A 25636-nucleotide genomic window follows, 5' to 3' on the forward strand; every position below is an offset into this window, starting at 1 on the left:
GCAAACAAACAACCACCCTATCTTGAACCATCTATGGAAAATTCCTCCACTGTTCCATGCTGAGCATTGAATACCTCACTGCTCTTGATAGCACATCTTCTGACATTGTAAATTCTTCCAGAGTCCTCAAGATCATCTTTGTACTGGACATTCAAAAGAAACTCCTTTGGGACCTTTAATGAGTCATAAAGTATACACACCGGCACATGCCTGAAAACAGCTCATCCCCTGCCAGCCATCTCATTACAGGTGCATTTCCTGCTCTCCCACAAACTTTTTTTAGGAAACATGGAGTTAGGAGCAAAAAACTGCATTACCGCTTCATGACATGTTTCAAGTGAGTGTTTTTTAGGTATAATCACATACTGCTGTCTCTAGTCCCAAAGGCAGTTTTTATTTTGAGGTAACGACTGCAGGAGCGGAGAATTCACGCGCAGAGTCACGCGGAGCTCCTGCAGCTCTCAGTAGCGCTGCCCTTCCGTTCTCCAGGGCAGAGCCAAGCCCTGAGGAAGCCATTGTACGTGGTGGGTTGGGGTTCAGCGCAGCTTTCTGGTTTATTCCTGACCTTGAGTAGAACACAATAAAAATCACAGCGGTGTTGTGATGTATCCCAACCTGATGGTATCTGCATACTGTATGTGGGAGAGGGGATGCTTAATGTGTGATGCCACACTTGTTCCAGGAGACGCCAAGATCTGTGTTCTCCTATAGGCTGGATAACGTGTTCACAGAGGGTATGCAGGGGTGAGCGCCATTTAGCTTCATACACAGACGAGGCCAGACTGAGCATGCCGTAGTTTGTCTTCACAGGTTGAAGCTGAGACAGTTCATGTAACTTAACCTACAGTTGCATTGTTAATGAGTGCTGGGGTTGAGCTGAAGCGGAGTTTCCTGTGTTGTAACCCATGATACTGAGAGGCCTGGAGGGGTCGATATGAATGGGCAGTAAATAGGACTTGCAGCTGCATCAGTATTTAATCCACTCGCAAGCTCCTCTATAAACCCATTTTCAGCTACATCACTACTATGTTGCTACAAATGGGACTGTCCTCTTCAAAGACAGGGAGTGCTGATTCTATTGCCATGTTTTAACATACATAACACAGGCTATCTGTTTGAAAGTAAAACAGCAGAGAGGATGACTACAGGCATCATCAGATAATTCACATTGAAGTTTGACTCAGAGTGGCCATTGCCCTTGCTTTGATAATCCTCTTTCCTCTTCCACGGTAGCTGCCTTGTGCTTGGTTTGCTGCACCTGGAAAAAGATGTTTGCACTGTCAAACAAATTGAGGTTCTCTGTGGGTTGTACCCATCCCAGAAGATGTAATGATACACTTTTTTATGCATGTTTTGTGGGTTTTTATATTAACAGTAATGGGGGGAATATCTGCTGGGTTATTGAATGACCACTATCTGGAGAAAAGAGCCCATGTTATTTTGAAATAGGGCTGGAAAAAGAGCATAGGTGCACCTTGGGCCATCGCTTTGGGCCCAGGTCTGCTACCCCTCTGAGAATGGAGCCAAATTATTTTAAATGATCCCAGTGACAGCGTTCTGCAAGTTCATGCTTGGAGATTCCAGAAGTCTTTACAAAAACCTTTTACTGAGCTGTGGTAGTGCTGCGCTCTGTGACCAGGTTTCCCACAAAACCCCAGCTGGGTGTAAGTCTTCCTGGTTTTGTGAGACAGAAAACAGGTGGCTCGTCCCTGTCACACCACAAATTGGTGGCAGGGTGTGGTCTCTGGCCTTGCTGATGTTGCTCCACTGGCACCACAGCACTGCAGCCTTTGGTGAAGTTGAGGCACTAACAGCACCAGAAAGGCTTCGCCTTGAATAGAGTCCAAAATACTGGCAATAGATATGCCTAAAATTTTAGGTACATCTACTGGTATTTCTGCTTATGTGGCACAGCCTTTGACAAAGTGGCTAGAGCGAACATGACCTGGTCTTTCCATCTAGGCTGTAGATAAGGCTTTCCCATTCCCACCCCACCCGAGGAGGAGCTCTAGGATGCTGCAACACATTCATCTTCCTCATATGCAGCACAAGGCGTATCTTGCAATCTTGTGGCCTAACAGTCTCTGGCAGTTAGTATGCTGGAATCTGAAAACAGCTTTTTGTATTAGGCTCATGGCTTTGCAGCTAACGTGCCATTCTTTAGCCAAGTCCTGACATCAGCCTTGATGAAATTCGTCTCTGGAAGCAGCTGTTTGCAGCTCAGTTGACTGCCCCTTCCCCTGCCAAGAACAGAAGCAGCGGACAATCCGCTTCAAGCTCACATCTCCCATTCAGGGGTAGACTGTTTTTGTCAGTCTGCCATGCTCACTATTTTCAGGCATGGAAATTGAAATAATGCTTTCCCAAGAAATTAACCATTTTCCTTTCATGACTGTTGATATCTTTGGCTGCTGAGATTGCAGTACCGGCCCTGGCATGACTGTCTGATAGTACATGGGCAAAAAACACAGCAGTGCTCAGACAACGTGGGTCTGTCTTGCCTGCCAGAATGTCAGCCACATTTCCAAAAGCCTCTCAAATCTATCTTGTGACTGTTGCATGTCTTCAGTGCTGCCAGCATCTGGTTTTGGAGCAGAGGAGCAGAGCCAGGAGTCTCAGAAGACAATGAAAGGAAACTGGTCTGCAACCTTGAATGAACTTGGTTTCAAAGAAGTATTCATATGTCCATGGAGGATCCATCCAGCTGAATCAGACTGACTGGTTTTATCAGGGAAATAACTGAGGGCAAGGAATAAAGAGAGGGTGACTGTTCATAACAGCTGGGAAAAGGAACAGCTTGAACTAAAATGACTTTGTTAAGAAGCCTGAATGCAGGTATGATTTTCAGACCATAACAAGATTATTTGTATGACATTACTTGCACTACAGATGCTGGGGTAGGACAGATTTTTTCCACCCCTGTGGTAGCCAAGCACTAAGGAAGCTTAATTCTGTTGAACTGATCAAACTGCCGAGGTGACTCTGGCTACTGTAAACCCTTAAAATCTATTGCATTAGCTCTAAGCTGCTGAGAAAGTCTTAGCATAATAAACCTAGATTAACAAAGTCTAGGGCATATCCTGAGACAAGCAGGTAATCAGAACATTCCCCAGCACACCAAGAAAATGTGTTCAATGCTGCAGTCAGTAGAGAAGTCAGACATTGCGAAGGATAAAATTAGATGATTAGATCTCGTCCAGGGAAGGAGGTTCTATAAGGCTATTTTAGGTAGATTTAAATCTCAGCAATTTAAACCCACTGAAAGTTCAAGAAGAAAATTAATCTTTTCTATATTCTGAGGACTTACAGCCACTATAGACTATACATCTCACCAATAAAATATTAAAATGGATTCCTCCCCTGTCTTTGGACACCACACAACAGTCAGGAAATAGTCTCAGTTTTACTCTCTGCTTTGATTTCTGGGACATATATGCATGAAAACACGTTAGTAGAAACTGCACTACATCCCATCACTGTCTTATCTCTTCTCTGTAACACTTTTTACACCTTCTCGCTATTAGTCAGTAGTTCAATTCCTGGTGACCTAGCAAGCATTCAAGCAAAATATCAAGAAGTATCTGCAGCTATCTCAATACCTCAGTGACCCTGATCTGAGGACCTGTCTGGAAAAGCATAAGCTCTCACTACTGCCGTGGGAAACATCTAGTGTTATTCCCGGTGTACAGATGAAGAAGGCACACGGGGAGAAAGGGCTAGGTGTCACTAGAAGGTAGAAATGCAAAGCCTATATTTACAATTGCAATCCAGCCTCTGTTCAGCTGCTGCCCAAATCTGGAGGTAATGTTCTCTAGGCTTTTCCCTGTTGCATCTAAGCCTTCTCTGCATGCCTACGTTTCTGCTTCAGGGCAGGCCTGGAATGGGCCACTGAAACAACTGGACACCTCGTCCCCTGTGACAGTCCCCATCAGGGTCCAAGCATTGCCCTCGCAAAGACCCCACATCACTTGGGGCAGCAAACCTCACCCCATGTACAAAGAGCAGTACAAACCAGCAAGACTGGCTGCTTTCTTTGCAAAGCCTCTAGGTGGGTTTGCCACCCATTTGCTCTATAAGAGCCTAATTGCCTAAAATTGCCTTCACATCAGGAGAGTAATGAAAGTTCAACGCTTCATTCCTCCTCAGGTGATCCCCATCACCCAGCACTACATCCTAACCAGCGGGAAACCTCATAGGCTGGGCCAGGGAGCATCTCCCCAGCCTCACTCTGTCCGTCTCTGAGAAATACAGAATAGAATAAGCACGCAAGCAATAGGAGAGAGGGCATGAACCCGTATCCTTGTGGTTTTGGCAATCACTTTGCAAAAGGAATGCTGCATTTCAGTCCCCGACAGAGGCATTTTTTAGGTATTTTCTCTTAAACGGTCAAAGGATAAAATACAGAACAAAGCCTCAGGGTGGGACACAGGCCCTGGGACCTCTCCCAGCACTCCAGCCACTGGGTCTGCCCTTATGGTTGCTTTCCCTCAGTTGTCTGCTCCATAGTGGCACAGCTTGAATGAGAGGAGCCGCCCGCCTCTGCCACCACAGGCGCACATGTGGTTAGGGCACTCTGAGGCGGGTGGGAGCCTGAATCTTCAGTTGGAGGAAGACAACGGACCCAACCCTATGGAGTAATGGGTGTTTTAAACAATAGTCCATTTTACAAAATGTAGCTGTTGGTCTCAACATGTCTTTTGGCAGCTAAAGGAAAGAGCAAGTCCTAGTTAATCCTCACTAGAAACAGATGTTGGCACTTTTCTTTGAGATGACTCCGACCTGTGGATCCCAAGTAGAACAAGGCTCTGGTTTCCCAGCTGCAGGCAGGTGTGTTTGTATGAGCAGGGGCAGGATGTTAAGACCTACATCTCTCCCCACCGCTTCCTAGCAGCTCCTCACTCACTCACTTGCTAGCACGCGAGCATTTTTGGTCCCCAGACATCTACTTTCCCCTGTGTCCCGTGCAAGACCTAGCTCAAGGTCTGCAGGGCAGCTGGCACCTGTCAGGTGCTGCCGTGAAGGCAACTGGGTGCTTATTGTCTCCAGCCAGAAGCAATTTGCCTGTGGTCCTCCGGGAGGTCCAAGCCCAGTTCTGTCACATTCCAGTCTAAGTGCTGCAGTCATCCTACAACTATTTCAAACCTTTTCCCAGACCATTCCCCCCAGTTCCTTAATTGCTGTCGTGGCTTTTTGTATGAACCCTGTGGTTTTCATTGTACAGATTTGCCTGAAGCCAAGGATTACTTTAAACTGCAGAGTTAAGAAAGCATTTTATACCTTCTTTATTATTAAGCACATTCAAATGTCACCACCATCACTTTAATGAAGAATTTCTCTCCTGCTACTTCTTACTTGAATATGGCACAATCTCTAATCTGTGGTACTGAACCACAGCATCCTGCTTTCTGCCACAGAGAAAATAAAATGTCTTCCTTGGGGAAGAAAAAAGCAGTTCATTTACCCCAGCAATAAACAGATTGTGTTTTTTAAGTATCCCAATTCCAGCTATTTGTTTACATTTGTAGGTGTGCAGTCAGAACGCTAATAGTATCCAGTGGGCTTTCGGATGGTCTTCTGAGAGACTGATCTTTTTGTGCAACGAAAATAACAAGGAAACTAAAATACAGCTTTATTACGAAAGTTGATTTTGCACATGATAGCTCCCAGAAACTCTACCCACACACTACAGGCAACGCTGCAGATTCTTCTAATGATATATTTCATGCCTCTCATCACCCGTGCAGAGTGTCCACGACCAAGAAAGGGAAAGCAGGACTGCAGCCCAGCTCAGGCACCGCCAGAGCAGCCGGGGCTGTGTTCCAGACACACAGCTGCATTCTTCCCCACTGACATGACCCCAGAGGCTGCAGAGATGCAGGATAAAACCAAAAAAGCTTTAATTGAGCTTCTGGCATGACTTATCTTCATTATTGCCGGTAACTCAAGTCCCTCTTACTCCCATACCATTCCAAGACTGCCACCTAAGGAGCTTTTTTCTGCTGCTGAGCTTCTTACGCAGCGATTCAAGCACACAGGCACACAGAGACTCTGGTGCTACTCCCATAACTGTCCAGCTCTGCTACCTACACAGAATTTGCATAGGAAGAGTCACAGGGCTACCATTTTGAGTGTCCTGGACAGTCTTACCAAATAAAGAAGTAAAACAGCCTTGTAACTGAACATTGTATTCAAACCATGTAAGCCATACTTGCCCCAGTTACAGCTACCCACTTTTTAAATCACAGCTGGCTTTATTAAGCTGTCACATTACTCCATTTTCTTACCAAAAAAAGTTCACATCAGTTGCCTTGCGGCAAAAGCCAACAGCATCCTGTGCTGCATTAGGAGAGCATTGCTGGCAGGTCAAGGGAGGTGATCCTTCCCCTCTACTCAGCACTGGTGAGGCCAGACCTGGAGCATCATGTTCTCTGCTGGGCTCCCCAGGACAAAAGAGAGATGGACTTACTGGAGTCCAGCACAGGGCCACAAAGATGGCTGCGGGACTGGAGCATCTTTCATATAAGGAGAGGCCGGGAGAGCTGGGACTGTTCAGCTGGGAGAAGGCTGAATGTGTAAAAGTACCTGATGGGAGGGAATGAAGAGGAGGGAGCCACGGTCATCTCGGTAGCATCCACTGACAATTAAAAACCTTGAAATTTCATCCGAACACAAGAAAACACTTTTTTACTGTACGGGTGGTCAAACACTGGATCAGTCTGCCCAGAGAAGTTGCGGAGCCTCCACCTGTGGACATATTAAAAAGCTGACTGGACATGGTCCTGGGCAACCCTGGGGGGTTGGACCAGATGATCTCAAGGGGTCCCTTCCAACCTAAATGATTCTGGTTTTTATGGATGTTGAATGTATAGCTTATCTCCATCCTAAAGAATAATTAGAGGGCAAGAAATTTGAATTGATGCCTGAATCTAACATACGACATCATAAATGTAACTAAGATATTTACTCCAAGTTAAATCAGAAAATCCAGACATGATGTTATCAGACAAGAGGAAAAAAATGGGCAAAAGAAACTGTAGCTATATTTTAAGTGTCTGGATGGTGAAGCTTTAACAAGCTGTGCTGTGCTGAAAAATGGGTAACATTTTTTCATCTTGGTCATCATGCTGTGAACTGTCATGAATTACGCTGTAAGAATTCCATAAAATGAGTACATCTCAGGCACTGATAAACCAGAAAGTAGCGTGCTGCATGTATACGCACGGAAGAACCGCTTCGGCCTAGCACCTCCACCCGCGCCGGTTAGCCTCACTAGCCGCTTTTCCCCACCCAAGGTTTCCCCCTGGTGTCAGCGACAGTAATAGTGCTGCGGTTTTATCCAAAGCGGCGTAATTCTGTGCGCTGGAGAGGAGAAGGTGCAGTGGGGGGTGGCCGCGGCGAACTTTTGTTAGCAGAACTGCAGTTGCTGAGCTAAGGTGTAACAGGCCGACGAGCGAGCGCTCCGACCGTGTGGGCCTTTGCTCCTCCGCCCGTTAACCGGAGCAAGGGACCCGCCTTTTTTGCCGCGTCCTGGTAGAAGCTCCCAGGCAGCTCAGCACACGGAACGGCCGGGGCCGGCAGCAGCTCGGCAGGGGTGCACAGGCACAGCATCGCCACATCGGGAGAGGGCTGTGACTTGTTTCAGGGCGCTCCACGGCGAGCGCTGGCTCTCAGCGTGATCCCACCCCGCGGCCTGAGGCAGGAGCCCCCTCGGTCCTCCCCCGACCCCACGGCCCCGCCCCGCAGCTCGCCCTGACGGGGCCGCAGCCTGCCCGCGGCGCCCCTCCAGCCCGCCGCTCCTCCCGGCCAGCGCCCGCCCGCCTCGGGAGCCCGCAACCCCCCCGCAAAGCTCCCCCGCGACGCCGCTTCAAACGAGCCGCCCTCGCCGAGGGGCCCCGGGGACCAGGCACCGCCCCCAGCGCCACCTCAGGGCCGCCGCGGGGCGGGCACGGGCCGGGCGCGGGGCGGGGCCGTCGCGGGGCGGGGCCGTCGCGGGGCCGTGGCGCCGCGGGGCGCGCTGGGAGTTGGAGTCGGGCGTTGGCGGTTGCGCAGCATCGGTTGGGGGCGCGCGGCGGTGCTGGTGTGAGGCAGGACCGAGGCAGCCATTGCCGCCGCGGCCGGGAAGAGCCGTTTCCTCACGGCCCGCAGGACTCAAGCGCTCGGTGACGGTGAGCGCCTGCCCCTCGGCGGCTCGCTCGGCGGCGGGAGGGCCCGGGGAGGGTCGGGCGTGGAGTGGCGAGGGGGGTTCTTGGAGCCGGGCCCTGCCGCGGGGCGGGGACGGGCCCGGCCCTTTCTTGTGGCGGCGCCGGGCCGAGGGGAAGGCAGCGGCTCCCGGAGGCCTCGCTGGCGCCGCGCAGCGCCGCTGGCCCGGGCGCTCGGCGGCGGGGGCCGCAGGCCCCGTGGGGTAATGGAGGCGCGGCGGCAGCAGGCCGCGGAGGGCGCCGCGCTTCATCGCTGCCCCGCGGCTCTGCGAGGGGAGGGCTGATGCCGGCCGATTGGCTCGGAGGGGTGGCCGGGAGCCGTCCGGGCTTGGAGGTGAGCGTAAAGCTTTCGTGTCGGCCGCGAGGAGCCGGAGGGGCGATCGCCGCGGGGCGAGCTGCTACCTCGGGGACGGTGAACCCGAGGGGAGGGTCCTCCTGCCCCGGAGAGGCGGCGAGCCCGGCGCAGCCCCGTCCCGTCTCGACTTCTCAAAAAGACGGACGAGCAGATGGTATTTGGGTGCGGGCCCATGCTTCCCGAGCGCTTTTCCGCCGGTGTGTGGTATCTTGGGAGCCACCAACGAGCAAACGCGATTGCATTGTGCTCGGAACAACGTGTGAAGCTCTGCGGCTTGCAGGTGTCGATACAGATTTCGCATCCATTGTGCTCCCTGATGTTTGCATAAATAATGCAGACGCAGACAGTTTGCACGTCTTACACTGTATCTGTGACAGTTTCTCAGGCAGTCAACTCCATCCACCCCACGCTTGTTTCCCCCAGTGATTCTTCTCCCCACCTTGTTTTTCTAGAACTAAGAACTGAAAGCATTGAGCAGCAGTTATGCAGTGGTTTTAATCTGTCAAATCTATGTTGTTCCCAAAATGAGTGCTGTTGCCAAAGTGACTGTTCTTGCCGTGTTTTAAAGTACACAGTTATGTAAGTCTGTCCTTCCCCTGCAGAGGCCTGTCTTTCCCTTAATACCCACTGCTGGCCTTGCCAGTGTTTGTGTGGTGAAGGTGCGTCAGGGAAACAGTCTCTCGGAAGGCTAAACCGCTCTGCGAGGGAGCTGAATCAGTCCTGTGAGCTGGATTTCCATGTGGGCATAAAAATGCAAATGTGAGCACAAAGGAGGGAATGGTTGCAAAGGGCAGCATAGGCTCTTGTAGGGGAAGCACAAAACATTTCACGTGAAAGCGATTAAATAGCTATCGCCTCAGGTCGTGCTTCGGGGACAGTTTAGGCTCATCGAAGTAAGTGCTGTCCCCCTTCGACCCCTCGCCCCATAGGAAGCTCTATACCCTGTCTTCCAAAGTTCTGGCACTTCTCTGATTGCACGGTGAGCGCGAGTAAAGAAGCTAATCGATAGAAATCTAGTGGGTGTTAACATACAGAAGGTAAATCACGCTAATTCAAAATACTGCATCCAAATTGTCTTGAACTCCTTTCACAGCCAATGTGATATGTTGCCTGTTTACTCTGCTTTACAGCCCAGTATTGTAATATAAGATCACATTGTATTTCCACTCCTTAGGGCTTGGATTCCTTGTTTTTTGTATGACAGCAAGCTTGCCGAGTGAGCCAAATAATTAATATTTTCCAGTTACAAGAACTTAAAAATTTCTAAATCGCATCAAGTGACGTACTCAAGGTAGACAATGGAACTTCCTGGATCAGTAGATAGTTTTGAGAATCTGAATATCTGAAATAGCCTTTGTTTTTGCCCTTGTTGAAACTCACAATAACAAAATGTTTCTTCTTCATAACTTGATAGACTCTTAAAAATAAGGTACTTTACCGTTAGTGCAAATTTAAATAATTTAATAACTACTCTTTATCTTTTGGATGCTAATATAACTTATTGCAGCAATTCTTTCAGGTGAAAGCAAAAGTTTGAGAGTGTTTTACGTTGTTATTCTAGTGATTAGCATAACAGTTTTGTTCTTTTTTTTAACTGCTGTTAGCCTAGTAAATTCATCTTGGAGCTTATAGAGTGGGGGTTTTTTTGTGCTCTGTGATACAAAGCTTTAATAATGTAACAGCAAACAAAAACATTGTTTCAGATACCAGAAGTCTTTAAATTACATGACTAAGAAGGGCAGAACTGGGAGTTCTGTGTAGGTTCTACTAGAAGTCAGTAAGACAGGATTTCCTCACTTCTCAGGCTATAGAGGATTGAGTTTTTGACGTCTATACCTGGAGGACAATAAAATCAAATCCTATTTAACCAAGATTTCTGAGATGTAAAAGTGATCTTAATCACCCTATTTGTTAATCTGGTAAATGCTGTTTTCTTTATTAGCATCAACCTTAAGATGAGTGGCTGCCGTGTCTTTGTTGGTCACTTAAGCTCACGTGCTCGGGAACGGGATGTGGAGAAATTCTTCAAAGGATATGGACGCATACGAGAAATCCATCTAAAAAATGGATTTGGATTTGTGGTAAGTAATACCTTGTTTTCCTTTCTCTTGCTTGCAGGTACTAGACTTGCTAGGCTGATATCAAGGAAGGGAAGATGCTTAAGAGAGTAATAGTTCCACTGGGAAATGGAAAATATTAATACACGTTTCAGACTGCTTTTCAGATGTTGGGATTACAGTTTTACCTGATTTTGATCAGGTTTTGCTCAAAATCTTGGTAATATTCTAGCTACATTAAATACATTGTCTGATCATAGTCTGCCATGGATTGAAATTTTATTCCTTATTTCTGGAGACGGTATAAATATCCTGTTATAGTATTACAAAACTCGACAAAGTCTTGACCTGGAGAAAAGTTTACATAGAACCACTTATGTTTCTCTTTCACTCTTAGTCTGCTCGGTCATGTCTCTAAATAATGTCCTGACATAAAAGCAAAGTAGTTGGCTAAGACAACAGGTGTAATAGGTACTTGCTGCTGGATTTAAGCAGCACAGCTTTGAACTCTTGTGCAGCTAAAGTTAGCCATATTCACCATCAGTGTTCACATGTGTCTGTCAGGCTAGTGAATGAAATACACAGTTCCTTGGATCTTAGTTTCCTAACACTGCTTTCTAGAACTCTATGCTCCTAAACTGTCGTCGAAATTTTTACAGCTTTACAGGTGCCCAAGCTGACTCAGGATCAGCCTGTTTCTTAATTATTATCTCCTGAGAACTGAGAATTAGCTGTTCTGCAGCACTGAGTTAAAACTGGAAAGGCTGATACTGCCGTTGCACTACGGCAGGCTTACATGCCTGTCGTTCTGCTGAGGTCAGTCTCTTGGGTGAAGCTATGGGAAACGAACAAAAACCCAGGCTTTGCCTACTTAAGTTTCATACGAGTATTACTTGACTTCTACATGTGCTGGTTCCTGATTGCCCTGCAGTATGAGCTGCTGCTTGTTGACTGCTGGTAGGTAAATACCTGCCTCTTCAAGTCCGGAGGTAAATGGCCAATCTAGATGTGAACCTGAGTTTATTTAGTGCGTCCTTTCCAATTTCTGCTATTTCTCAATCGCCTTTCCCTGAGCGTTCCTCTTCTCTTCGTGGGCAGGGCTGTTGACTCATTCAGGAACAACTTCTGTTCAACTCCTGTACGTGAGTCAGCCAGCCCTCCTTCCTCTCTTCTCCAGTTCCTAGGCAGAAGCATTTTCTTTTCAAAGCTCAGTAATAAGCTTGAATAATTGTCTCATAACTCTGTCTAAAAAAATCAAATTGTTCTCATGTTGAAGAATTTTTTCCTTACATCTGAACAAAACTTTCCCCTCTTTTACCTGTCATCCCACCACTGTGCACCCACATGAGGAAAGCACTTCCATCACCTCTGTAACTGTGTTTTAGGTTTTGGAAGACTCTGACTGGATCCCCTTTGAGCTGCCTTTTCTTCAGGCTGAACAAATGCAGCGCTCTCAACCTTTCCCTGTTCTCCAACCTTCTGATCAGTTTTGGTGGGCCTCTGCTGGTCCCGCTCCAGTTTTTCAGTGTCTTTCTTCAGCTGGAGGGACCAAAACTGGACACAGTGTTCCAGGTGTGGCCTAACAAGTGCCAAGTAGAGTGGAATAATCACATCCCTTGGTCTGCTGGCTGTACCCTCACTGATGCAGCCCAGGACGCGGTTTGCTTTCATTGCAGCAAGGCCACACTGCTGACTCACGCTTAGCTGACTCTCCACAAGGATTTCCGTGTCCTTTTTGGCAGAGCTATGCTCCAGCCACTCAGACCTTAGCCTGATCTCCTGCTTAGGATTATTCGATCCCAGGAGCAGGACTTCACATTTATCTTTTGTTAAAACTTGCAATTCTTGTTGGCCTAATTTTTCAGCCTATCAAGGTCTCTCTGTGTGGTGTTTTTTCCTTCTGTTATAGCTATTTCTTCTCCCACTTTGGTGTCAGCCACAAAATTGGTGAGGGTGCGCTCGGTCCTGTCACCCAGATCCAGATTTATAAACACATTGAATGGCATTATCCTCACTTGTCATGGGCTGTCAGTTCATCTTCATTTTCGGTTATTTAAAATCCATATTTATAAAACCTCTTACAAAACCAAGTGATTTTGATTGAACATTGTTGTAGTGTCAAAAGCATGTTTTGTTATGCTTGATTGAAATCATTGCTTGATCTTTGAAACTAATAATATTTACTTAAATTTTGTAGATTTCACTGCAGAATGTTTTCAAACTTCAGACCATAAAGCTAGAATGTAAAGCTAGATAGACTTGCAGACATTCTGTTTGTTAGAAACTATCTGAAATCATGGGAATTGTAGGTGCTGACTGTTGATACTCTTAAATGCTGAGCCTAAATGAATTTTCTGAAGATGATCTTTGCATCATCATGCAAGGATGTGTGATGTTTCAGTTGGTAGTGAAACAGATTTCAGTGCAGAAGGAGGAAGATTGCTTAAGCCAGTGTTGCTTCTGAAAAGCTGTTCATAGTTATGCAAACGCTTTCTTCAGCTTGAGAAGCTTCTTCTTTGTTGTTCATTGCTCTCAAGCTGCAGTTCCACAATTTTTTTTTCTCCATCCACGCTGTTGGTTCAAGCAGTCCCTACCCAGCTGCTTGTTCTGACTGCTTGCTTGCTTTCCTTTCTCCCCTTGCCTCATATGGTGTTACCGCAGTTGTTCAGCCACATAATGAACCTACCTGGGAAGCTCATCTAGTTGAAAAATAACACTGTCTTTTTCACCCCACCTCCTGCACAAAGTGTGCTGTTTTTCATCTGGATAGGTTCCTTGACCTAGTTTCCTGCAGAGCTGTACAGACAGCTTTGCCAAGAACCAGTGGGCTGGATAGTGGGCAGAGGCTACTCAGGCTGACTGAAGCAGCACTGCTGCCAAAAGCGAAGCGACAGATTCTGTTGCGAGTGTATGGAAACGCGTGTTATAGCTGATCCAACCCCACAGGTGGCCAGTGCTGAAGAGGGGCTTACGTTTCTTACTCTTCTTACACAGACACCTTTTTGCCAGACTGGTGAGCTGAATTTGCTCAGGAAAAAAAAAATCAGAAGGGCTTTTTTTTCTAGTTTACTGCTTCTTTGACGATTCAGTAAGAATTGAATCAGCCCCAGAACTCCTTAAGAGACTTTTGGGAGTGCACAGCTCTCCTGCTTTTGTTTGCAGTTGGTCAGCTCGTGCTGTTATATAGGATTTCCCTGTATGTGTTTTAAACTGTATGCCTTAAAGTAATCCCCCCACCTCTCTCCCAAAAATTATTTTAGAAATTTCTGTAATAAACCAGGTAATTTAATTATTTTATATAGGTCCTGCAAATAGTTACACTGAAACAACTGAGGGAGGCATGAGGAATCTGTGGCGTGGAGGGAGAAGAAATGGTCATGAATGGGAATATCTTGGCTTTAGTCATAAATGTACTAGGAATCCGCTTCCTTGGTCAGAGTTCTGGCTGGCACTTGCTGCAGAAATGTAAAATTTATGAAGAAAGCATGTTTTCTAGCATTTGAATGTACTATGAGGGAAAATACTTTTTTATTCCTATTTTCTTTCTAGGAATTTGAAGACCACAGGGATGCTGATGATGCCATTTATGAGTTAAATGGTAAAGAGCTGTGTGATGAAAGGTAAGCATGATGCCATAATTTCCCTTAAGAACAGCAAAAGTGCATCTGACTTCAAAAAATAAGTTGATGAGAGCCTCACATCAGTTGGAGTGTTGCCCTTCAGTTTGCAACAATGTGAATTACAAACCCATGCCAATTTTCATGAAAGTCTGAGGCAGATGAATGAGATGAGAATACCCCTGTTCTGGCTCTTTAAGAAATGCCAGTGACTGTGTTATAAATCATTGCTTGCAAGGGCAAGATCATTCTTGTTCCTGCACATGTGCTTTCAGTTGCAAAAGACTTAGGTCAGTGTCAAACACTTAAAGTTTGTGTTTTATTTTTTGTTTGCTTGTTTTGTTTTGTTCCTTTCATAAGGGTCACAATTGAGCATGCTCGAGCCCGAAGAGGAAGGGGCAGATTCCCACAACGGTTCAGTTATTACCAGTCACAGAGTGGATCTAGGTAGGTGGTCTGGACTCTGTTTTCTACAAACACAGTAACTGAAGAACTGTACTGAAATACTGTTTTCTTCTTGTGGTTGGAGTTAGGGATCCAGCCCTTGTTTCCTTGTATAGCTTCTTGAAAGAAGTTTTATGTTCTCAAACATTGGAGGTCCGTTGCTATTATTCACCTCCTCTGGCTGTGGATTTTAAAGCAATTTAACTGGCTTGCAGAGGTTCACAAACCTGTTACGAAATGCTTCCTCTCCATGTTGTAGGCACTACATTGGTCTTGCTTCCTACTTTTGTGTGCATGATGTGAAGGAGTAATGCTGCAGTTGGATTGGCCGTTTTTAACACTAAATCAAGAAAAATGCCAGAGCTTCTCTATTGAGGCTTTTGTCATTAAACTGAGCTTGCAGGCTAAGTAGAATTATTGTAGAGCAATAGTTCAAGGTATTTACTGTCTAACCAAGCTTTCACATTTCCAGTTGTATGGTTATCAAAATGCTTACTTCAGCACAGCATACAAAAGGAACTGTATTTGAGAAACAGGGCTAGGGCACAAGATACAAGCATGTGTGGAAGTTTTAAATACCAGTTGACTAAATTTGCTGACCAAGCAGGTGTCTTGCTGAAGGAGAGTTTCTGTCCAACAACGGAATCTGAAAAACAGGATGTAGCTCATACCTAGAATACCTGTAGTGGACGTACAGTATTTATGGAGTTGTTCGCTTTCAGTGGTTTGAGCCAGTGGCAAACCTTGTGCCAACTTGCAGTGGAGTTTGTGAAAGTTCTGCAGATTTGCATATATTCCACCAAACAACTACACATTACATCTTTGTACTTTATATCTCTACCTGTGCGAAGTAAATATGTATGGAGTAATTTACTCTGTAGAAACATTTATAGCTGTGGCCTGTGCAGAGTAGAGTTTGGAAGAAAGACGAAGACTTAACTGACATAAACCTCTGCATTTGTTTCGAAATCAAAATTGCTGCCAGTTACAAACCAGTGTCTGGAACATCTAATTTGCATATGCAAGTATGCTAATTAGATTATTTTTTCTTTAGTGGCAGTAACCTTGATGCGGTATAATTGGTCCGAGGTCCAGGCTAAAAGTGGACTTTTAAAGTAGGAAGTGTGATTGAAGGTCGTGGGCATCTGACGTTGTAGTCATGTTCATGACGTCAGACTGCCGATGCCAGACAGGAGGAGACTGCGGTTTGCAATAATGGAAAAATGAGACTCAGCCTGCCAGTTTTGGGACTCTGGGACCTCTGTTTAAATGCCCGGAAGATCTGGATGTTCTGAAAAAAATTGGGACACTTTGAGGTATGCACTGAAATGAAATTGCCTATGCTTCAGTGTACAAATCAATACGCACAATTTAGGATTATGTTTTTGTGGGAGGAGAAGATGAGAATAATTTTCTCTAAGGTCAGTGTTCTTGATTCTTGAATCTTGTAGTAATATGAAGTGGTGCCATTGTTAGAATTCTGCATTACTTACCAAAAGGCTGGCATACCTTTTTCCATAGTTCTCAGATACCTTTGGATTCAGAATGGCTAGGATTGGGAACAGAAATGACCTCCAAGGGCAGTATTCTTTCCAGATGTCTTACTCTTCTGTATGAACATTTTCAAGCCACATATTTTTGAGAGGGTCTTTAATTTTTGGTTAAGTGAAAAACATCGTCTTTCATTCAGGAACTGTAAATTGCCACAGTTATTTCAGGACAACCAGTTACCTAACTCTGATGTTACTGAAATAAGAATATTTCTACCCAGAAGAATATCTAATACAGGTCACAGTGGCATTTATAAATATTAACAAGTGATTTGGAATTTAGAAGCATGAACTAAGATGCCTTTTAGTTGTGCCTTCTGTCTCCATGACATGAAGTAGAATTTATCCTACCAACTAAAAAACATTTTTAAAATTGCCCTTTACCTGAATGTCCTGTAAAACCGTATGTGTGAGCCAAGCCCATCAAATACCAAAATTAAACTAAATCTCTTTATGTTATTTTCATTCTACTAGGCACTTATTTCAGTGTATCTAGGAAAAATTACAGCTATATTGACTGCCTTGGTATAAAGTTCTTCATCAAAATCCTTTTTAATCCCCTTGTAGCAGCTCTCTTCTTGTAGTGGACTCTTAAATATTTTCTTGACTAGGGAGAATCAAATCTGCTGTCCAGCAACAAGGAAAATACTTAAATCTCTCAGCAAGCTATAGAAAACATCAGATTTCTTAAGTTCTAAATTCCTTACACTGGAGACTTTTTCCTTTTTTTTTTTTTTCCCCTCTGAACTCTTCTAGCCGGTATGGACCTCCTGTTCGTACTGAACACAGGATCATAGTTGAAAACCTTTCATCCCGTATCAGCTGGCAGGTGAGTTAACATCTTATCTTCTTTTTTTACACCTATTTCCCTACCCTGTAAGTAGACTGCTCTCAGCCTAGTTTCTTGATAAAGCCATCATAAATATTTAACCTGAATAAAAAGTAAGCAAAAAAGCTTCAGTGATTGCTAAAAATTAGCATTCAAACACTTAAAGAAGTCTTTTTTGTTTCACAGCTGTGCAAATAGTTCTGTAACTAGATTTTGCAGTTGGGAGCTGATTTTTGCCTACTTGTGTTTAAAACTTGTGTGATAAAACTTTTGAAGACTCTAGATTGTTTCTAAATTATTCAAGCATAGCATCCATTCAAACTACATCGTTCTTTTGTATTGTTACAACTGGAAGTGCATGCTTCTGAGTGAAATCTATATTCTTATGTTTTGCAAAATATTTTTGTGACATGATGCATGATTGAGAGGTCTGGTCATTAATAAAGGGAATCTTTAGAAAGCTACTGTGTAAAGTATGCTTCTGCAGATATTTTTTAAAAACCCCAAACTCAGTAATTGTCTTTTGAAGCTTTCTTACCACCTTTCTTATCTTTTTTTCACCCCTTGCTAATGTTTTGCTAATTTCTAGCTGGCTTTTAACAGAATAACCATATAATCAATTCCTTTACTTGTGTTCTGTGTAGTATACAGTCTAGAGAAAGCTTACTTTTTAAGGGCGTAGCAACAGATACTATTTACAGAAGGTGAGTGAATAGTGGAGTTTAGTCTTGTTCATTAACCTTTATATTCTTTGAATAAAGAGACTTTAATTAGTGTACTGAAAGATGCAGTAGAACATGTTGAATGTTCAAAGCCTTGGTTTTGCAGCTAAATCCGCAGGAGGAGGCTGTTTGGCTTGCCTGGAGCTCTACTGATGTGTTTCATAAGCGCTTGGGTACAGTCCATGCAGATAAACGGTTGAACTAGGTTTGTTTATCTTCTGCATGACAGGTTCAAAAGGTTCATAGTTGTACAGTTGTGTTAATTATTGAATAACTAAAAAAAAAAAAAAACCAACTTCTGAGTTGATGTGATGAGCAAGTGGATTTCATCTAAATATCTTCTAGGTATGCTTTGCAGTTATGTGTATGAAGAGATTGTTATAAAACACAGTGCTTGGAAACAGCAGTATGGACCAGAGAAGTAAGCTAGAATGGAGTGTTAAGGAGAATAAATCCTATAATGCTGTTTAGTGTTAAATTCTTGACTTGGGGAAAAAAAAAAAAAAATTTCTGTAACTTCCTTTTCTTAGGAATATTTATAATGGCTTTATGTGTACTTACCATTTTAGAATGAGGCCCACCCAGTTCAGATTTTATACTGATGAATCTTTAGGATTCTGATTAAAATGTTTTAATGACTCTCTTAAATATATGGTAAGTTAGCATAAGAGAATTTGCTTTTTGATACCTGCCTAAATAGACATCGTTTGAAGCTAACATCCAGACTCATTTAATTCTGAAGCTGTACTGCTTTGATACTAACTATAGTGTTTTAATTTCTTTAACTGTGCTACTCACACAACAGATTAAAATAGCTAATACATTAACAGTAGCGGCATTATTCTTCCTTTCTAATCCCTGATCTTCTAGCAAGAACAATGGATATAGAACCTTCTTTTAAAATTTACACACTTAATTTCATCTTTAGTGTGGGCAGATCCTCATGCTTTGAGAACGCCTTTAAAAGTTACTGTGTTGGGATATTTAAAAAAAAAAAAAAAACACAAATAAAATTTGTATTCAGATCAGTTTCCTCAAATTGTTGACTATATTGTTAATAGGTAATCTCATATCTAAGTAGCAGACAAACTGTCAGAATTCTCCTTATTTTAGCAAACATATTTATGCATGTTCCAACCACCCTCATTAGTTCTTCAGTATCTGTGAATTTTCAAGCAGTTGGGAAATGTAGATCTGTGTTACATCAAGATACAATTTTTAATATGTGTTTTTCCTATTTATGATTGTCCTATACTTTATTTTCCTTTGCTGCTGAGGACAAGAGGGTATTCTTGTGCTGTTTAAGGTGAATGAGAACAGTAAACTTAGGCTAAAATTTGACTGTCCCACTGGTTGAGTAAAACCAGATAATTTTAAAACATTCCCCTAATAGCAAATACTCAGTTGAGCTTTTATAACACATGCATGCTTACTCTCTTTTGAGCGATAATGTTGGCATCTTAATCATGTTGACATTACTATTACAAAGGATATTTCATTATGATGATCCTTAGGATTCAGTGTATAGTGTGGCAGGCCTGGGGGAGGCCTCGATTTTAAAGTCTGAAGTTTCTGAATTAGAAAATAATTACGTAGATTAACATTTTCTAACTTCCTTTTGACTTACCAGTCCTGGTCTGGTTAAGCTCTCATTGACTTGAGCAGAGCCAAAATTTTGTTCTTCATCTCTAAATTGGGATAAACATACTGAGGTTGAAGTATTACTTTTAGTGGTGCTTCAGGGCCCATTTCTCATATGCTATTAAGGTTTCTTTGTGTTAAGCACAAGTGAAACAAGGAAAATATCTACTAGTTTGTGTATGCCAGTTTTTAAAATAAAACTTGAATTTGAATTAAAAGATAAGATAAAACTAAGCCTTCTTATATTCTGTGGCAAATGTTCTAAAGTTTTTTTTCTTGGCTTTTTCTTTTGTAGTCTTTTCGTCCTTAAGCATATTTCTAACCAAGTGCATTTTGAACCTCTTCTAACAACCTTGATTTGGTTAACCCTCATTTTTCTTGTGTGGAGGAAAAAGAACCAAAGATTTGGGGGTTTTCTAGTGGCTGAAATTCTAGGGTTTGGCCTGTTTTGAATTTTCCTTTTGGTTCCTATGACACTCCTGTTTTTTGGCGATCTAGATCTTGGTTTGCCTGGGTTTGATCTCGATTGGCTAGCACAGATCATCCTCGGGTTCTTTAGCCACTTCTGGAGACTGGAGACTATGTCCAGTGCTTTCAGGGCCTCTGGTACCTCCGTGAAGCATATTGCTATGAGCCATCACTCTGCCTTTCTCATGTAAGAGAGTTCCTCTTGGCCAGCTAGGTATTGGACAAGCAGCTCTTTGCTTAAGGTACCTTCTTAGATCATCTGCCACTTGTGGCATGTTGCGGTAAGTAGTCTGGGACTATAAAATACCAGATACTGTTTGGTAAAAGTACTGCTTTAACTTATACAAATGTTTAGCTTTTTAGTGACCTTTTACATTATTTGTTTGTACTTTATCCTATTGCTGAGCAAGTAATTTTACGGTGTCTGCGTGTTTAACCTCTATTAAGTTAAATAAAAGGGTGTCTATTGATGTGGCACTGTAGTGTGATGGATACTCAAGTGAATTATAAGAAAGTTTTTCCCTTTGTAAAATTCTTAATTACATAGTAATTACACCTTTTTGCTTTTAAATTTGCTGTGAAGTTGGGGGAGGTGAGCATATAGATGAATTTGTCTACATATATTGTCATTTAGCTGGGGTGTCATGAAAATCTGCATTTAATACTACATTGCTTTTTATCTGTTGTAGTTCTGATTTCAGTGTATATGTTGGTATTTTAAGTATTGTGTTGTGTTTTCTTAACAGCTGGTTTGGGGATATAGGATTATTTTTAAAGCAATATTTTATTCACTCTAGTTGTAAAAATGAGGGATCTTTTCTATATGCAGCTGCTATTACATAGGCTGTTTCAGAAACTTTTCTAAATTATATGTATTTATATATATATATTAAAAGCATTAAGCAGTTTTAGCAGAGAAAGTTTTAAGGGGGGGTATTACTTCTAGCTGACTCATTTGTGTCCTGTTTAAGGCTGAGATGTTAACTTTTACTGCAGGACTTGAAAGATGTCATGAGAAAGGCAGGGGAGGTCACCTATGTGGATGCACACAGAAACAACAGGAATGAAGGGTAAGTTCATTTTGTGCCTAAATCTCTGATATCTGAAACTGTTAAAGGCAAGATTATCCTTCTGGTATGAAAGAAATGAAACATAAATCTATGGTGTGGCTTAGATGCTGAAATTTCTCCAATTTAAAAAAAAAACAACAAACCAACAACAAAAAACCCACGAAAGAAACACCCAACCCACAAACTGCCAATGAGTAGGAGTTCAGAAGTGGTACTGAACTCAGCCTCTGCTCTCTACCACGGAAACAGTGTGTCAAAGCAGAAAGGGAAGGGAGAATACCTTTCAGCAGTTGAGTTCTGCTGTCTTAACTTAAGATTTATTTATGTATAATCATTTATGATCTAACTCCTGAGACTAAAATACCTCCTGTCTGTGGCTGCTTTGCACTGGTTCAACAGTCAGAGTCATGGGAAATGACCATAACTAGTCTCCATAGGGAATACCTAGCTGTCTGCTCTCCAGTCTTAATTCTGCAGACTACAAAGGTCCTGTATGACAAAGCGGGAGAGACAGAAGTATGAATAGAGTGTCTGTGCTGGCAGAACAGTGCTCTAGGGCCACTGCAAGCAACTGCGACTTGGACTTTTTCTGAGGGGAAAACAAATTTAAAAAAAAAAAACAAAACAGGGTTTTCCTATTCACTGTTAAAAATCTAAATAGGCAGGAGAGTCTGCAAGTTTATTTTGTTTCTTGGACAGCTTTAGAATGCAATTTAGTGGAGGACTGAAAGATACTTCCTCAGCTGGTGCAGGTTTGTGTAGCTTCCTGGATGTTCTTCATCTCATTGCAGATGAGAGTTCTGGTAATATTTAAGATGATGTGAAAGGTACGGGTGACTGGACTGTTAGTGACATATTTTCCTTTTAACCAAGTTAAAAATTAGCTTTCAGAAGATAAAGCATCAAGCTGTGAATCAACAGACTGAAAAAGGCCCAAACTTGTTCTTGCTTTTTGAGTTTCTCTGAAACTTTCTCTTTTTTTCCTGATGGTATACAGGGTTGTGGAATTTGCATCTTATAGTGATATGAAGAGTGCACTGGAAAAATTGGATGGCACTGAGCTGAATGGACGCAGAATTAAACTGACTGAAGATCACAGAAGGCATAGGTATGTCACCTGACCTGATAAAATTTTGCTGAGGGCATGGATTTGGGTAGTATCAATGCCAAAGTTTTATTACCTAATTCTTTGGCCCCAAGCTAAATATCACCGCACAGAACCACTTTCTAGCAGTGTAAACAGATTTAGATAAGAACTAGCTTGCTGAAAACAGGGTAAATAGAACCCTTTTGGATGAGGGTAAGGAGATTTTTTTTTTTTTAAAGATAAAGCTTGATATTTAAATGAAAGGCCTTTTTAAAAAAAAACCCAATGAATTTTGGTATTAAAAGCCTTTTAAATTAATGGAAAGCTGCTTCACAGTCCTGTGAAATCTCTCAAATAGCTGTGAAAGCCAACTTTTTTATGAGAATAAAAGAGAAGCAGTTAGCTTGCTTGCATTATTCCCAAAGTAGTTCTGCCATTTAGTCATTAAAAAAACATGTTAGCATCAGCTCTTTCATTGTCTCTCTTAAAAATAAATCCATTTCTTTTTGTGAAAAAAGGGATTCATAACCAGAGAAGGTGGTAAACTCTCAGGCCTTAAAGTGTGCTGGTATTCCATGCCTTTAGAAACTTTTTTAACACCTTGAAAGAAACTAACTAATTTACATGGGCATTTCTAGAGGAATAAATACCACAGGTATGAACTTAATTTCTGTGCTTTTCTCAGTAAGTGGCTGGTGGGGGTGGCAGGAAGGCATCTTTTATTAAGCAGTTCATGTTTTGCCAAGCTATCAGAGAATGTCAAGGCTAGAACTTCAAGCCTTGGCCTAAGAAAATATTGTTGTGGAGCGTAACAGAAATCTAGCAGCACTGAAATAGCTGAATGCTGTGCATAGCGCATTCAGATGTTCAGATGGATGTGCTGTGCATACAAAGTAGCTGAGAATTTAAATTGAGTATTTTAAATTTAGAAGGAGGTGAGACTACAGCTTTTAATTGTGTTTCTCTAGAAGCAGATCTCGATCAAGGAGTTACTCAAGATCTCGCAGCAGGTCCAGGTCTACAGGATCTTCCAGATCGGACAGCCGGTCCAGGTCCAGGTCAAGATCAAGGTCCAGGTCCAGGTCTCGCTCTCGATCCCGGTCCCGATCCCGATCCCGGTCTCGTTCTCGCAGTCGTACTCCTAAAAAGAGTTACTCCCAGAAAAGCCACCGCTCCAGCTTGCTAGCTTCTTCCCCATCTCCCTCTTCTTCTAAAAGAAAATCTCGTTCTAGATCGAGCTCTGCTCATAGCCGTAGTTAACCTGCTCTTAGAGACGTATTAATGCATTTAATTTGATTCAAGTTTCTTGAAGACTTGAGACAAATTATACATGAGAACTGGGAGGGGAAGAGTTAACATGATGAAAGGGTAACCTCCTCTTACATTGCCAAAGTGCCTGTCATCAAATAGGCCATCGCTGTGAGGAGGGGCTGTCAGCTTTCTCCTTTCAGTGAAGTCTGGAGTGGGAAGTCTTTTTTTAATTTTTTTTTCCCTGCTATTAGTAAACATTTCTATGATAGATATGTTATGTACACATAATGCTGAGGTAATGGGATGAGACAATACGCTGCTTTCTCCCTCTCTTGCCCCCCCACTTTCCCCTCCACTTCCAAGGCCTTTGACTTCCAAAATACTACATTAGCTTTTGTCCTTGGTATTAAGTCCGAGAACAGGAAGTATAGATTTTATTCCTTTAAGGTTCTGTGGCTACTTTTCTGTGTGAGAATGAATGGACCAGCTGAATTTAGTTTAGAGTTCACTTTTTTTTTTCCCCCGTTGCTTGGCTTAACAGGCTGTTCAAGTTCCAGCTTTAAATGACCTGGATAAAATGCTTAATTTGCAACAGACTTTCAGGAATACACATTGGTTAGTTGAATATTGCTCATTTGGATAGTGAATCAATATCGTGTTAAGCAGTAACGAAAGCTGGAATTTCCTGTTAAAATTAGACGTACCATCCAGATGTCAGGATTATTGGGAATCCACTATAATAATTTTCCAGTAATTCACTAGTATGTGGTATTGTATGTAGAGGCCTTATTTGACAGGTGACTCCATAAAACTGCACAGAAATGTCAATATGCATGTCCATGTTTTTGATGTTTATAAAAGTGACATAGCTTTCATACCCAAAAGTATGATACTGAATAATATGTGTATGACTAGCAATAGTCTTGATGGAAAGGAAGGTTATTTTAGTAATGACAGCAGCAAAAATATCCCAGGAAAAGTGTAGTCAGTTGTGACAGGAAAAGTTAATCACACTAAAGCATAAAGAGGATAATTTCTTTAAATCTTCTGAATGCACAGTTGTTTTAATTAATAGAAATTTCCACTGCAAATACTGTTTGTTCTTACAATTTGGAATTAGATTTTTTTTTAACTTCTGTATCATTAAAGAAGGGAAACATTTTTGGGAAAACATGTAAATTAATCCCAAAGTCTTACATGTGTTTAAATGTACTGTTCCTAATAAAATAAAACCTTTTTCTGGCTTACTTTGTGGTTTTGTTTAGTAATGTTACTGTTGCTGTTGTTCACTTCATAGAGTCTTGCAAACATGATCACAAGGAAATTTATTTGAAGGTGTACCCATAGAAACCAGTTATGACATGTAAGTAACCAGATGCTGACTTAGAGGAGGACAAGGATAGGATATTACTGTCATGGCCACCAGAGGCTGTTTGAATGGGTGGCAAATAGTCTTTCTGCAGTCCTTGCAGAGACATTGCTGTGGTACTTTCTTATCCACCAGTTCAACAGAAGAGCCAACAACCCAATGGCCATAGGTGGTAGAATCTTCCTATAGGTAAAATCATTTGTCACTTTTGAAATATGGTTCCAGAGATTCTTACATTGCCCACCCTGCTTCTGTGCTTCTCAGGCTTCAAGGCTGACACCCGTTCTAGAGCAAGTTACCGCTAATCATGTTCTGTGCAGGTTTGGCTTGACATGATCTGAATATGCTGGCAGTTCAGAAAGAACACAAGGAACAAATAGAAATCTCTTTGCAGAGGAATCTTACTAGATAGGACTCTGTTGGGAAAGCTGGGGTATGCTCAGCTGTGTTAAATGTAAGTGTTGCTTGCTTTGGGAAATTTGTTACACTACAAAAAAAACTCCCCAAAATGCCCACTGCCTAGCCGAGAACCTTTGAGATTGGCAGGTGCAGTATCAGAGACCGTGAATGCTTCTGACTGCAGCGTGCTTACCTTGCAAATTGTTTAAATATAGAGCTAATGGAGATCTGTGAATTTTACTAATTCTTGATTCTGTATTGTATGTCACTTCCATTCCATAATTTTCTGTTGATTCAGTCAGCAGTGGCAACAGTAAGATGAATATAGACCAAAGAACCAGCCTCCCCTTCCCCACCAAACACCTTGAGGCTATAAGCAAGTTTATAATCACTGTGATTGCAACTGTAAATACATACAGCTTATGTCTGAACCTAAAGCCAGGTCAACCCATACATTTGTGTTGCTATTAATACTGGTTAGGAGTATGGTTTTTTTTAACTTGTTTGAAATTGTGTGATTGAACTGATAGTGGTTTAGTGTAGAAACACCTGTGACAGTATCTCCTGTGTGCTGGCATA

General features: G+C 42.7%; 1 protein-coding gene across 4 annotated transcripts; it reads left to right on the forward strand.

Annotated features, from left to right (window-relative positions):
• Window positions 1-8007: 8007 nt before the first annotated feature.
• Window positions 8008-24536, forward strand: LOC141923362 (serine/arginine-rich splicing factor 5-like). Of its 4 annotated transcripts, none has more exons than XM_074824392.1 (8): window positions 8008-8165; window positions 10496-10634; window positions 14160-14230; window positions 14588-14674; window positions 16978-17050; window positions 20878-20951; window positions 21949-22059; window positions 23007-24536. In XM_074824392.1, exons 2-8 carry the CDS (start codon window positions 10509-10511, stop codon window positions 23296-23298), a joined length of 834 nt encoding a protein of 277 aa, XP_074680493.1. In that variant the 5' UTR covers window positions 8008-8165; window positions 10496-10508; the 3' UTR covers window positions 23299-24536. The 4 variants fall into 4 exon arrangements, with proteins under 4 accessions (XP_074680493.1, XP_074680491.1, XP_074680492.1 ...); XM_074824389.1 differs by lacking the exon at window positions 8008-8165 and adding an exon at window positions 9212-9312; XM_074824390.1 differs by lacking the exons at window positions 8008-8165; window positions 20878-20951; window positions 21949-22059; window positions 23007-24536 and adding exons at window positions 9180-9312; window positions 18118-20634.
• Window positions 24537-25636: the final 1100 nt, after the last annotated feature.

The sequence above is a fragment of the Strix aluco genome, chromosome 4, assembly GCF_031877795.1.
Source record: "Strix aluco isolate bStrAlu1 chromosome 4, bStrAlu1.hap1, whole genome shotgun sequence".
Taxonomy (NCBI): domain Eukaryota; kingdom Metazoa; phylum Chordata; class Aves; order Strigiformes; family Strigidae; genus Strix; species Strix aluco.